This window comes from Brassica napus, chromosome C4 (genome assembly GCF_020379485.1).
Source record: "Brassica napus cultivar Da-Ae chromosome C4, Da-Ae, whole genome shotgun sequence".
Taxonomy (NCBI): domain Eukaryota; kingdom Viridiplantae; phylum Streptophyta; class Magnoliopsida; order Brassicales; family Brassicaceae; genus Brassica; species Brassica napus.
Genome location: NC_063447.1, coordinates 34,670,615 through 34,684,410, shown reverse-complemented (window position 1 = coordinate 34,684,410; position 13,796 = coordinate 34,670,615). Strand labels below are relative to the sequence as shown.

Sequence of the window (13,796 nt, the reverse complement as noted above, 5' to 3'; positions counted from 1 at the left end):
TGTCAGCATCACCGACCAAACCTTCGACGACTTCCGCAAACAGTATGTGTTGGACATCTACAAAACCATTTTCATGCCTACTTATTCTGCCTAAGTTGTCTATTATGAATCACTAAGCCCACCTTTTGTGTAACAATTGGGCATCTCTCGGTGTTTTTAGATTATGTCTTTTGATACCCTATCAGGCTTGTCTCTTTTGATACTCTCTGCTATGCCAGAATTTAAAACTCTTCTACACTGTCCTAATCTAAGTCTGCTTGATTAATGAGTTTGTGGTTATTGAAAAAGATGTGTCAACCAAACCGCTTTTTCATTGAATTCAGTCAACCTACTTAGCTTATGTAGTAAACTCTTATACAATGTCCACGTCCACAAAAAACAATGTCAACATTTACACGTTCGTCTTACTCGAAATGTTGGATTTCCCTCTGAATTGCGACTTTCCAGACTACAATAATTCAAAATTTCAAAATGTATATGGCCTTAGACGCAAATGTACTTCCCTATTACATGGACCCCATCTCCTTTCTTCTTTTCACTTTTGAACCAAAGAAAACCCAAATCAATTGCTTTTTTATTAGGTCGCCAGAGCGATTAAAACTACAGTTCAAAACAATTGTAAATCTTTCTTCCTCTAGTTCTTCACCAAACCCAGCCTCACCATGAGTTCATCTAGTTCTTCATCTCGTTCTCAAACACGCACAACAGTGGGCATTCCTTCAACATGTTGGTGTGGGGCGAACCTGACTACCTTTGGTGCTCAAACCAAAGACAACCTATACCGCCGTTTCTACAAATGCGAAATTGCCGTCAAGGTATCCCCTGACTTTCTCAATTTCAAAACTTCCATTCAATTCATAACACTTATAGAGTTGTTATACCATACAAATGTCAGAGGCAATCTGAGCACCACCTTTTCAAATGGATAGACGAGGCTATCATCGACGAGATTAGCATGGTTGATAAAAAAATCAGTCAGCTTCAGGCTGATTTCCAATCTTTCAAGAGGACAACAACTTAGCGTCTTCAGGAACATGGCAAGAAGATCGACGAGTCCCTCCTGGAGATGAAAAGGATTTTTCATGACCAAACTATCCTCCTTGATGAATTAAGGAACAAATCAACTTTAGTTCTTGATGCTAAATCACAGTCCCCACTCCTCAACATTGCTACTGCCATTGCTCTAGGTACCATGGTATGGTTGTATGCAAAAATAACTGTGGGTTGATTTATGTCATCTATTACCTATCTTCCTTGGTTTCTATTGTCCCCACTATTGTAGTCACCCATGACATATTACTGGGCTTATGTCATCTCTTCACTAATGCTACTCTTAAGTTGTCTTTATCTTTCCAAAACAGCTGCTTAATGAACAACATTTTCTAACACTTATTCTTCTGCTTATTTATGTACACTTCCAAGTTTTTTGTTAATTCCGAACCAACATACCAACACTCTGTATCTGACGTACTGTGACTCTTACACACTCATGCCATTTGTTGGAAAATCTCATCTGCACCAAAAATAGTATACTTGTGGTGTCCACATCCACAAATTTATTTATATTAGTGCAATTTGGCTAACCTAAAACAACCAAACGTTTTCATGATTTGGTAGCACAATATTTGTTCCAAAAAATACGAAAGCAACAACATTCCGTCAACATTCAAACCACCAACACTAGGTTTCAAGCAATATAATACAAGTTCCCAAAAAATTGCCTTGATCCCACGACAATACATATCCAAATGAAGCCCTCCTTCCACGACCTTATATAGGAACAGTGCAGTTAGTCCTGTTGTGTCCTTCCTCCCTGCACCTATCACATCTGTTCTTACTAACTTTCTTCTTAGGCGTCTGCAGTGACAATCACAAGTCAGTTCACCCAACAATACCTTGCTTAATAGGTTAACTTAACAATAAGTAGCCTAATACGTTTTCAACATCTCACCCTTATCTCTCCCGTCGATGGTATGCGTGTCTTGCGACGTCTCCCTGGTTGTCTCTTCGTATTAGGAGGGTACACAACCTGACTGCTGACTTCTTCAGGTATATCAACATCCCTAGCATCACCGTGGGGGTTGATAACGCCTGCGTACGTCTCCCTCCACACAGTCGTTTTGTACCAGTGCCCACACCATGTGTCCTGAGGCACACCGACCCCGTCAGCTGCAAGCATAGTATGGCTACAAGGAATTTTGATATTATCAAAATACTTACAACTACACTTCCTCTCTGCTAGCATCACTTTGTCTGATCTACCAAACTTTCCCAAAATTTGGCTGCTCCAGCTATTCACTGCATTTATCTTGCTTCCCTTCACAGTTGCCATGTTCTTTGTCATCTGTTTGTCCACTTCAATGCTAACCAAACCTCTGTGTTTCTCTGCCTTTTTCCTTCTCGCACAAAACCATCTGATCATCATCCTCTGTATGAAAGTCAGCAACTCTACTATAGCAGCTCCCCTTCCTTCCAACAACGCCTTGTTAAGTTGTTCAGCAATATTGCTAGTCATAATGTTATATCTATCACCAGGGAAATTTGCTCTAGACCAACGAGCAACACCAATTTGACCCAGATAAATGACACACGCACTGCTAGCCGCCCTAATCTTTCCGTAATAATCTCTGAACTCCCCGACACTATGTGCCATCGCAGAGGCAGTAACCATCTTTGCTAAGTTCTTACTCGAGAATCTCGAGTTCACATTCCTAGCCAGATGAACAATGCAAGCCCCATGCTTGGCCTGAGGATAAATCTTACTTACTGCATTAGATATGTACACAGCCCTGTCTGAAATAATCGCTAGAGAAGGAGAGTCACATAGAATCCTCTCTACTTTCTGAAGAAACCATGTCCAAGCATCCTCATCCTCACTGTCCACAACTGCAAATGCAAGTGGGAATATTTGGAAGTTGGGGGATCTGCAGGTAAGTTGCCTGTTGCTAGGGATTTGCAAAGACTTCGCTCTAAAACAAGTCTTTGCAAATCCCTAGCAACAGGCAACTTACCCGTGTCTCCAAACTTCGCCTTGTAAACAGCAGCTATCACACGAGACATTGCCTTGCTCTTGTACCCATTACGGAACTCTATTGGACAGCTATGATCAAGTTGTGCCTTCCTTATCTCATAATACCCACAACCCCCAACTTCATGTGCAGTTACTCGCCAATCACATCTACTGTCAGGACACTCAACAACAAACAAATCTATCTTTGTCCTGGTCTGCGTGAACTTGAACTGCTTCTTTATGGCATAGATAGCTGAAGCTATCTGACAATCCTCTTTGCTTCCAAACACCTTTCCAACTTCTATCTTACCGTCACACTCATCCACGTCCATATCAGGGATTTCAGCTGCATCAAACTCCGTATCATCAAACAGCGGTGGTATATCAAACTCTTCATCATCGATGTCCACAAGTCTTCGTTTGGGCACATTGTTCATGTTACAACTACCGCCTCCGCTCCAAGGATTAGCCTCCTCCGGATTCTCATCTTTCGCTTTATCTTCTCCTCCGCTACCACCACCGACCCCAACATAGTGGTCAAAACAACTTTGTGTGTCACAAAAATAAGTACGTGGCCCTTTCTTCTTTGTTAGACCTTCAACAATCTCATCCTCGTTGTAAACAATATTAACAGCAGCAGAACCTCTGAAATCTCTAGCTAGTAAAGGTGACCGGAACTCCTTTTCGTAACCTCTAGGCCTCACTGAAATCTCGTCCATTTCAAAGTTCTCTTCTTCATATGTTACCAAGCTAAAACCACTCTCATCCTCGCCTTTGCTACTCCCTCCTTTCACACCTTCACTCATGATTTTTTCCTCTAATTTCTCCACTTCCCGCACCAGTTCATCGTCATCTGCAATGTCGATTACTCTGCTCTTTTTGTAAGGGGATGACACATACCCATTCTTTGAGGAACCACAACCCAAGTCGCTCCTGCCTCCAAACCTCGACGCTTCTGGTGAGACAAATCCCAGCCTTGAGTCGTCTGCAATGTCGATTACTCTGGTTTTTGACGCAGCCGATGATAAATACCCCTTCTTTGAGGAACCACAACCCAAATCCCTCTTTTCGACAAACCTCGCCGCTTCTGGTGACACATAACCCATCCCCGAGTCGTCCACAACCTCATTGTCCACGTTATCTGTTTTGAGTTCAAACTTTGCAAACAGATTCATTCCCCCTTTCACTTTTTGATGTTGACAGAAATACTTCACCGCCCCCTCGTTAGTTATCAGAACCGGTGGGGTCCTAATCCCGGTCGCAAGTTCGAAGCTTGTTGGTGGCCAGTAACTTAGAGACACATGGAAACGCCCCTCGTCAAGTTTAAACTCACGCAGAACATTCCCCTCAAGCTCCTTTCACCCAATACCGTCGTAAATCTGAACCATACGACCCATCCTGTTTTTCTCGATGACAAAATCCCACGTCCCTACATCGCCACAAACCCAATCACCGCTTAAAACCATGCAGTTCTCGTCCATCGTCCAAACCCTGCACCAATAAAGGAAGTGGGCGACTGCAAAACTCAAATCAGAAAACTCTCAATCAGCTTCCGAACAAACTCGCAGAAAAAGACAAAATAGATAACCATTTGTTACCAAACCTGCTTTCTCTAGCTCAGCGCTCCCTCACCCTCAGATTTACTTTCATCCAACGGCTGTTTGTGGTTACTATTCCCCAAAAACCAAACTTAATAACTCCTATGAAACGCGGGCTGTACGGTCGCTTTCCAGTTGGCGATTTCAATAATAAAAAACACTGACTTAACCTTGGTCTCAGTTAAGGAAGCGAGGGGCACAATGGTCCTAAACCAGCTCAGAAACATGACAAAGTGTCCCTCCATCAAGTTGTGTCTGATTGTGTCAAAAAAGATAAAAAAGTATCCCAAACCGTTATCGACTCTTTTTATTACCAACATTATTTGGAATATATCTTTATAATCAGATAGATGTGTAAAACACCTATCCTAGCTGAGGGTTATTGGAGATACACTGAAGTAGTCAAACTTTGTAGTTTTGGAAGGCCTCCTACGAGTTTTGTTTCTAGAGAGGTTTATGTATATATATGAGATCTCAGGAACCTGGCTAAGTTAACAAGAGAAATGATGTTCCAGAGAGATGGTTTCTAAAGAGAGGAACAAGGATTCAAGCTTTGTCAAGTTACTGAAATGCTTTGGAAAGAAGCTAGAGAGATTGGCTCCAGCAACGTCGAGGCACGTGAGCTCAACTATGTAACCGATTTGCCAAGGGATCACTCCTTGTATCCAGTCTCCATGTCCTCACAGTGTTCAGACTCCCAAGCGAGATGAAGAACCTCGAGGTTCTTGAAAGAACCGTATTTGACTAGCGTATACCTTTTGTAACATTTGATTTTGTGAAAACCTTTGGGCCAAACTTATGTTTATCTATTGGGTAATGTGGTAACTGATGAACCAATGCATATATTCACAAAAGGCATCATCGACAAACAGAGAACTAACTTGCCAGATACTTAGTTTTACAAAACACCTTGTTTATGGTGTCATTAGAGGTTTCTCATCATCTCATGGATGCACTTGCTTTCCTCCTACATACGTTGCCAAAACCGAAGCAGAACCGTCTTTTGAGAACTCGTCCCATGAATTTGTTGACAATACAACAAAATCCGCAAGCTTCGCTGGAGATATAGATCCCAAGTGATCATCAAGAAAGGCTGCTTGTGCCGCTGATATAGTGTGCCTGCCATTTGCATATGACAAAGATCAATGATTATTAATACTTCAAAAAGGCTTAGAGAAGAGGCTTATTACGCGGTCAACGCATTGGTAAAAGAGATGCATTCAGATGGGATCCAAGCGTGATCCCATTTGGGAGGTATGCGTTTAACCGCGGTTCTGATACTGTGCAACGGGTTAATGTCTGCCACCTGAAACAAAGACAAACTAAGTATAGGTCTTAGTTTGAAAACATGTAAAACTTTCTATGTTTCAAAATATAGATGGAGGTTATCTGAAACGTACAGGCCAGTCTGAACCAAAAGCCACAAGCGCATTGCCGTTTAAGAGAGACTGAAATAGATAAGACTCCTTTTCAGCTCTATCAAAACCGAGCTTCTTAGGAGCAGTATCAGCATCATCAAGCAAATGATCTGGCTGTTCACAAGAGCCCTTAGATATGTTAGATATGTCTGAATGTCCAAATGCAGCAGATGCTGTGTGGGAAGTGACTAACCTGCACTGAGGCTACAATGTGATGTCGACCAAATCGGTCCGAAGATCCTGGTGCCAAATGTTGCGCATGCTCAATCTGTAAGCAATATCTCAGAGATATTAAGTAACGATAGAAGTAAATAGCTAAGAGAAGAAAGATTAGTCTTCACCCTAAATCTTCTGTCCCGTTCTCCATTGGCTGCAGCAACGGATTTGTACATGTCAAGAATCATGTCATTTGCTTTGTCTCCTATAGCATGGATAGCAACCTTGACCAACAAGACAAGAATATAAGCAACTTATTGAATGCAGACTAATACGATGGACATAAGTAGACAATGGGAACACCTGAAGCCCTGATTTGTCTGCTGCCATTGTGAGGTTTGAAAGTATCTCAGGATCCATCACTTCTAACCCATGATTGTTAGGTGTGTCAATATATTCCTGCATAATGTGTATTTCAATAATATGTTTAATGAATGTATATCAGACGAAAAATGTTGTAATCTTCACCTCGTAGAAAAGTGCACTGTTGGAACCTAGAGAGCCATCAATAAATGCTTTGACGCCACCTAGGTACAACCATTCACTCAGTACATGTCCCTTCTGAAGCTTAAGATCCTAGAAGCATCAAGTCAACGAAGATGGAGCAACTTTCAAGAAAATGCAGTAACAATAACAATTCTGCAAGAGCAGCTTCTGAAGAAGACTCATACCGATAAGCGTGACCATGTTGTGATTGGGAAAAACAAGCAAGTCCGTATCATCATCTTCTTCGTTGAGTCAGCCCATAGATAGACATCTGTACCATAGAAACCAAAGCAGCATGCAAGTATGAATGTTAGCTAGTCATTCCACACAAGGTTAACAAAAAAAACTGTGTAATGCACCTTCAAAGTCATTCCAGGAGAGCTCATCTGTAGTGCCAGGATAATATCTTCCGAGATCAACAACAGTTGTCACGCCTCTGGTCAAAGCATACTTGCTAGCTCTAACAAGTGCTTCCCTACGTTCATCCACTGACACTTCTTTAACGAAGGAAGTGACAAGCTCCATAGCAGCATCAATCAGAAGACCTGTAGGCTCTGTGGTCATTCATAAAAGAAAACACCAGCTTATTCTAGTATACAAACCACAACACGGAAAGCTTCTCTACAATTCTAAGTGCTGTATCAGTATACATAAGCATTACCGCCACTAGGCAATCTCATTATGGTTCCACCAACTGGATCTTCCGTTAAACTGGTAACACCAGCAATCTTAAGGGTGAGGGAATTCGCCAAAGCCATATGACCATCCATCCTAATCAACCAAACCTACATTACATCACAGGAAACAAAGAAGTAAATAAAGCTATTGACAAAACACAAAATGTTAGCAGGTTTCATCTCTTACAGGATTATGAGGAGAGATTTCATCAATCCAAGAAGCAGAAGGCAACTCTCCTCCCCAGAAATCATTGTTCCATCCACCACCAAGAATCCATGAGCCCTCTTTTGCATCTGAATAAAAATCAGCATAATGAACAAAACACATCTCACACTAGTAATAAAACAAACAATAATGAAATTAATGTAACCACTAGGCATGGACACATTTATCCTGAACTGAACCGTACCGAACAGAAATTTTGGACCCAAAACTTTTTCCGATATTTGCTGGTTTCCAACTTTGCTGCTCGCACCGAAGCAAAAACCAAAATAATCGAACTAAAACCGAACCGAGTTTTATAAATAACTAAACGGTTCCTAAATCTCTAGATGAACACAAACCTACATGGGCACATTTATCAAAAAAAAAAAATCCGATAATAGCGGATTCCCAACTTTACTGCCCCCACGGAATAGAAAACCGAAATAACCGAACCAAATTTTATAACTAACCGAACGGTTCCTAAATCTATAGAAACGGAAAACCGAAATACGTGAACAAAAAACCGACCTAGTAACCACAAACTTAAAGATGCAACCATTACAATAAGATCAAAGAAATTACTCTGAACCGCGTCTTTAACCATTTTGCAAAACTCTTCCTTCTGACTCACTCCTCTGAGTCCAACCTGAGCCATCTGTGCTCAATCAAAGGAGTAAACTGTTTGTGATCAACAATGTCTTTACTTGGCAGTATGTATATAAGACTGTGGGTTATCACCTGCAGTCCCCCAGAAATCAAATGAACATGTGAATCAATAAGTCCAGGCACTACAACCTTCCCCTCCAGATTCACCTCCACAGTCCCATCTCCTACAAAATCCTGTCTTTCACCAAATCATGAACTACATGAGTAATGACATTCTATCAAACTTCAAGATTCATCAATCACATTTAACACTAAGGAACAGAGTGGGAAAAAAAAACAGAGTGAAGTGAACCTTGAGAGTGGTAAAGCTTCCGACTTTGAGAATCCTGCCGTTGCGAATGGCCATGGAATCAGCAAAGGGTAAAGATTTTTCGCTGGTGAAGATTGTTCCATTTGTGACTAGCAAATCCGCCACGACCCTAACCGGTGGTTTAAGAGATGTCAGAGTTGACCAATCTGCGAACAACAACTTTCGTAATCGAAGTCAAATTGTTTAACAATAGAAGTTTTGATTTAACGACGGAGTGATTATTACATAGTTCGTTGAGGAGAGGAAGATACGCGACGGAGATGAGGAGGAAGACGGCAGCTGAAACGACGACGAAGCGGTTCATAGTCGCCGGTGATAATTTTCTAAAACGGATACAGCCGCCAGGAATGGGTGTGGGGAACAAATAAACTTAAACCGAATATAACCGGAATAAGTGATTTGGTTTGGTTATAATAATAACTTGAAACTGTTCTCTCTTTTTTTCTTTCTGACAGCACATACTTCTGTACTTGATAACGTCAATGTCCATACACAAACTCAAAAGACTTTTGACATAAAACAAAGTGAGACTGACTCAAATTAGTTCAAAAGAAAACAAAAGTGAGACTGATAAAGGCATTATGGTCGAACCGAACCATGCATGATCAGCTATGTACAGTCTCCCTTGGTAGTTGTAACCTTCCACTCCCCACATAAGCAAGGCATGATCAGACTGATTAAAGCATTATGGGCGACCTATGATCCTTTCTTTCCTTTAGGTCGATAGGGTTGCCTCCACCAAATAAGCTTGTCGAAAGCCATACAGAGTTTACATATCCGACGGCATAAGGATCTGCTAAGACAAGATTGTAATTTCTTGACTCAAAAGCATCACAAGGAACATCTGAAATGTGCCATGGCATGCTTTTTGTGATCACCACCATCACACTTGATGTTTGGGGATTTGCCATTGCCCATAAAAAAATATCCCTAAACATTTTCTTAATTCTCGCATATTTATCGCCTGAAACCATATATAATAAACATAGATCTTTAGATTACATACGTATAAAAATAAATAAAGTAGTGAAGGAATATTCACCTGTGGGTACCAAGGTGATGGGTGAGGTATCACTGAGGGAGAAGTCCTCAAGGCTCCTATTCTTGTCACAATAAGCCATAATTGACACGTTAACATGACAACCATGATTCACAAGAGCTAATTTGATATTCTGAAGAAACGTAAGAGGATCCATACCACCAGGTATTGGGCAGTCCTCTATGTCCCAGAAGACGGCTGTATTAGCCTCTACAAGGTTTCACAAAAAGTAGCACGCAAAAACAATTGATTAGATTAATAATCCACAAAATAAATAACTATGACATGTGAACTAAAACGACTAGTTTACCCAGGCATGAGCGTTCGGATCGGGTTTTCCGAATTTTCCGGTTTTCGGGTTTACGCTCATAGCTCCCGTACTAAAATTTTATTAGTACGGGTCGGGTTCGGGTAATAACACTTCGGGTTCGGTTCAAAATTGTATTGTATCCTAAAACCTATAAAGTAATCATATATCATATGGATTCGGGTTATATCGGTTCGGTTCGGATATAACCGAAGTAAAAAACAAAATTTTAGAAGTAAAACATAAAGAAAAACATCTAAATTAAATAAAAATTAATCTATCACACATAAAATTGATAAAATAACAATAAAATGTTAAATAAAGCATGAAAACAAACATCATTTGTAAACAATATGTATTGCTTTATAGAGAATAGACTTTTTATTTCAATGAGCAAATTATAAAATACTTATTTATAACTAATTGTGTACTTAAAACATTTATTAAAATTTTAATATTTATTATTATATATCATATTACCACAAATATTAAATTTAATAATTAAAATACTTATATATATTTCAAAATATTTATATTGACTATTAATTTCGGATTTTTCGGGTAACTCGTTCGGGTTCGGGTTCAGATATTTTTTGTACCACCCTACAAAACCTGTTTGGGTATTTTTACATTTCGGGTCGGATAACGGGTCGGGTTTTTCGGTTCGGATTTCGGGTTCCGGATTTTATGCCCACGCCTACAGTTTACCATCGCAGTCCTTCCTCCGAAAAGAGAGATCATTCTGAATCATATTGAGGACATCTCGTGAGTAGTTGGTACGGTTGATAGGGTTCCCTCCAGCTAATAGGGTATCCAAACGCCATTCCAAGCACGCAGGAGGTATCACTGGTGAACCAGCTTCTTCAACGTGTGCAACAAAAATATTGTAGCCTTTTGATTCCAAATCTTGAAGAAGACTTGAGAGCTCCGTTTCTTGTGAGATGGTTTCGGAGATTACCAGCAAATTTGATGGTGCAGGATTGTCCAATGCCCATATATAAAAGGATGTCCAAAAACATTGTATTAAGTTTCATATCAGGATCACCTGACACTATATCAACGAAAAAACACATTTGTTACATACATACATACATACATAAGACATTGCCAAATATAAAGCAACGAAACGAGTGAGTGATTTAGATTAAAAAAAAAAACTACCTCTCTTTTGTAAGGTGATGGTTCCATGGAGCCAATGGTATTAAGCCACTTCTCCCCTCCCAATAAGCTTTGATTGTCACTTCACCATGATGGCCCTGATTTTCAATAGATAATTTGATATTCTGATTAAGTTCATCGAGATGAATATCATTGGGGAATGTGCAGCCCGTAATGTTCCAAAAGATGCCTGTTTTGATATCTACGAAGTTTCACAAACACACAGAACACATAAACAAATTATAATATGAAGTCTAGAAAAGTAAACAAGAGGGAGGGAAATAAGATCTTACCATGCAAGCTCTTGTCCAATCTTGTACAACTGGGAAATTTTATTTGGCTTTGTATTAGGCATGGATAGAGCCATACGGAGCATATATATTCTTTCTTATCAGGAACCGTAAGGAGTACATTGTAATCTCTCGAAGCCAATAGTTGAAGAACATGGGCAAATTCAATGTTCCTTGAGATGTTTGAGATTACCGTCAAGCTGGGTACTGTTGTTCTCCGATGGTGGACAGGATTTTGCAACGCCCAGAAAAGAATGTCCCTAAGCATTTTCTTGAATCTCGCAGTTTCATCGCCTAAAACCGCATAGATCTCTTAGATTACATACATAAATGAAGTAAAAGACAAATGTCGTCGATTGCTTTTCTAAACCAAAGGACCTAGAGGAAACTCACCTGCGGATACAAGGGTGATACCAGGGATGGGCTCCTTGTCCTCCTCACAATAAGCCCAGATTGACACTTGACCATGGCAACCTTGATTTGCAAGAGCTGATTTGACATTCTGATAGATATCAGTATCATCAGGGGTTTCGCAGTCATCCAAGTTCCAGAAGACGCCTGTGTTCTGCCACTGCCAGCTTATTGGAGACACCATGTGAGCTTATGCTTTGGTGGACGACAGGCTTTCCTCCACCAAACAGGCGTGTGGACAAACAAACTAAGTCTGCTGGTGCGTCTTCCCCAAGAGATGAAACAAGAGTATTGTAATTCAACAATTTCAAATCTTCAAGTACACCAAATAGCTCCGTTCCTTCTGAGATTTTTTCTGAGATTACCATCAAGTTTGAGGGTGCCCGATTATACAGTCCCCAGGTAAGAATGTCCACCAACATATGGTCAACTTCAGCATATCCAACTTTGGACACTATATATATATATATCAAAAGAGATTTAGACGAAGATATATATAAACTAAACCAGAAAAAAAAAAACAGATGTTATTCACCTCGGTTTTGTGAAAGGATTCCGGCAGCATCACAGTAAGAAATAAGTTTTGACCTATCCTCACAATAAGCCCTAATTTTAATAAGTCTACCAAGATAGCCCATATTTTCAAAAGCCCCTTTGATGAACTCCAAAACACTAGTAGGATCGAGACCGTCAGGGATGGGACTGTCATCCATGTTCCAGAAGACTCCTATATTAGCCACTGCCAGTGTTTCACAAAAGCAATAAGAACAAACAATATATATAGAGAGAAACAAAACAATCGAAAAATATTACTGTTATCATTCATCCCGATCTAGATTGTTAAACAAGAGGAAATAAATATCAAACAAGCTTCAGTTTCGAGCAAGACAGATATCATAGTACCGATGTGTTCTCTGGTCATAATTTCCAAGGAATATTCGGGTTCCATCAGAAAGAAAGAAGATAATTTAGGGCTATTATGGAGACGAGAGCACTGGTAAACTACCAGACTGGTGTTGATTATTTGCAGATATTAAAATGGATTTTGATTTTTGATTTTAGAAAAACACAATAATGATTAAAATTTAAATTTTGTTCTTTAAAATCACTTTATTATAAAAAGATACCATTTTTTAGTTCTTGCTCAGTTCTTCAAATTTTCAGTTCTTCAAATTTTATACCATTTTTGTTGATTTTTTGACAAAATAAAAACATATGGATCCCAATCTATTCCTCTAATTTATTTATGAATGAAAAAAAAATCTATGAAGATGAAAACCATCCTCCAATTTTGATGGGGAATAGATCGAACAGAAATTCATATACATTTTTATTCAATACTTCAAATGATTTTTTTCATTATTTTTGTTCATTTTTCAGTTCATAAGGTCACCAATCAAAACTAAAATTTTGATCAATTTATGAAAAAACTCCCAACTTTTTTTGATTTTTTAATAAAAAGAAATTTAATTAATTAATAAATATAAGAACTCACATAGAGTTGTTTTTTTTTTTTTGGGGGGGGGGGAGAAATTACTACATTTTAATTAATTAATTAATAGATATAAGAACATCTCATAGAAATTTATGTATAGAAGATATCATTTTAAAAACAATGTGAAATAATTTATTTTAGTTCTGTAAAATAAATTTAGTTACATATATATATATAATTTTTACTAGTAATAAAAAGTCACTTATTTAATTTTATAAATAGAATTATAAATTATTTTAATAATTTTTAGACACATAAACAACAACTAAAAATAAATAAATAAACATAAATGTTTTATTAATACAATATATTATATCAATTTTAAAAAAGGCAAATTGCCATTCAAGTTAAAAAAAAATATGAAATAATTTTTATGATTATTTTGCAAAATTTTATATTTTAGTATATTGTAAGTTTTTTAAATATAATAATTTTTACAACAAACAAGTTAATGTATCTTGTATTTTTAAATAAAAATCAAAATTTTGATGGGGATATTACGTGTTTACC

At 38.7% G+C, this 13,796-nt stretch overlaps 2 protein-coding genes across 3 annotated transcripts; both read right to left on the bottom strand.

The window, feature by feature from the left end:
* Nucleotides 1-5,392: 5,392 nt before the first annotated feature.
* On the bottom strand, nucleotides 5,393-9,037 carry LOC106376614 (protein LONG AFTER FAR-RED 3). Of its 2 annotated transcripts, none has more exons than XR_002655264.2 (15): nucleotides 8,812-9,037; nucleotides 8,569-8,732; nucleotides 8,349-8,450; nucleotides 8,193-8,265; nucleotides 7,593-7,699; nucleotides 7,390-7,513; nucleotides 7,088-7,282; nucleotides 6,914-6,999; nucleotides 6,711-6,818; nucleotides 6,546-6,641; nucleotides 6,368-6,466; nucleotides 6,220-6,294; nucleotides 6,009-6,140; nucleotides 5,799-5,930; nucleotides 5,393-5,727 (listed from the first exon to the last, which is right to left on the bottom strand). XR_002655264.2 is itself a non-coding variant. In XM_013816705.3 (15 exons), the coding sequence occupies exons 1-15, from the start codon at nucleotides 8,888-8,890 to the stop codon at nucleotides 5,553-5,555; spliced, it is 1,731 nt and encodes a 576-aa protein (XP_013672159.1). In that variant the 5' UTR covers nucleotides 8,891-9,036; the 3' UTR covers nucleotides 5,393-5,552. The 2 variants fall into 2 exon arrangements, 1 of the variants encoding a protein (XP_013672159.1); XM_013816705.3 differs by having other exon boundaries at nucleotides 5,799-5,914; nucleotides 8,812-9,036.
* A 2,062-nt stretch (nucleotides 9,038-11,099) lies between these two features.
* On the bottom strand, nucleotides 11,100-13,309 carry LOC111201740. Its single transcript, XM_048756106.1, has 2 exons — nucleotides 11,774-13,309; nucleotides 11,100-11,674 (listed from the first exon to the last, which is right to left on the bottom strand). Exons 1-2 carry the CDS (start codon nucleotides 11,973-11,975, stop codon nucleotides 11,331-11,333), a joined length of 546 nt encoding a protein of 181 aa, XP_048612063.1. The 5' UTR covers nucleotides 11,976-13,309; the 3' UTR covers nucleotides 11,100-11,330.
* Between the last annotated feature and the right edge of the window lie 487 nt (nucleotides 13,310-13,796).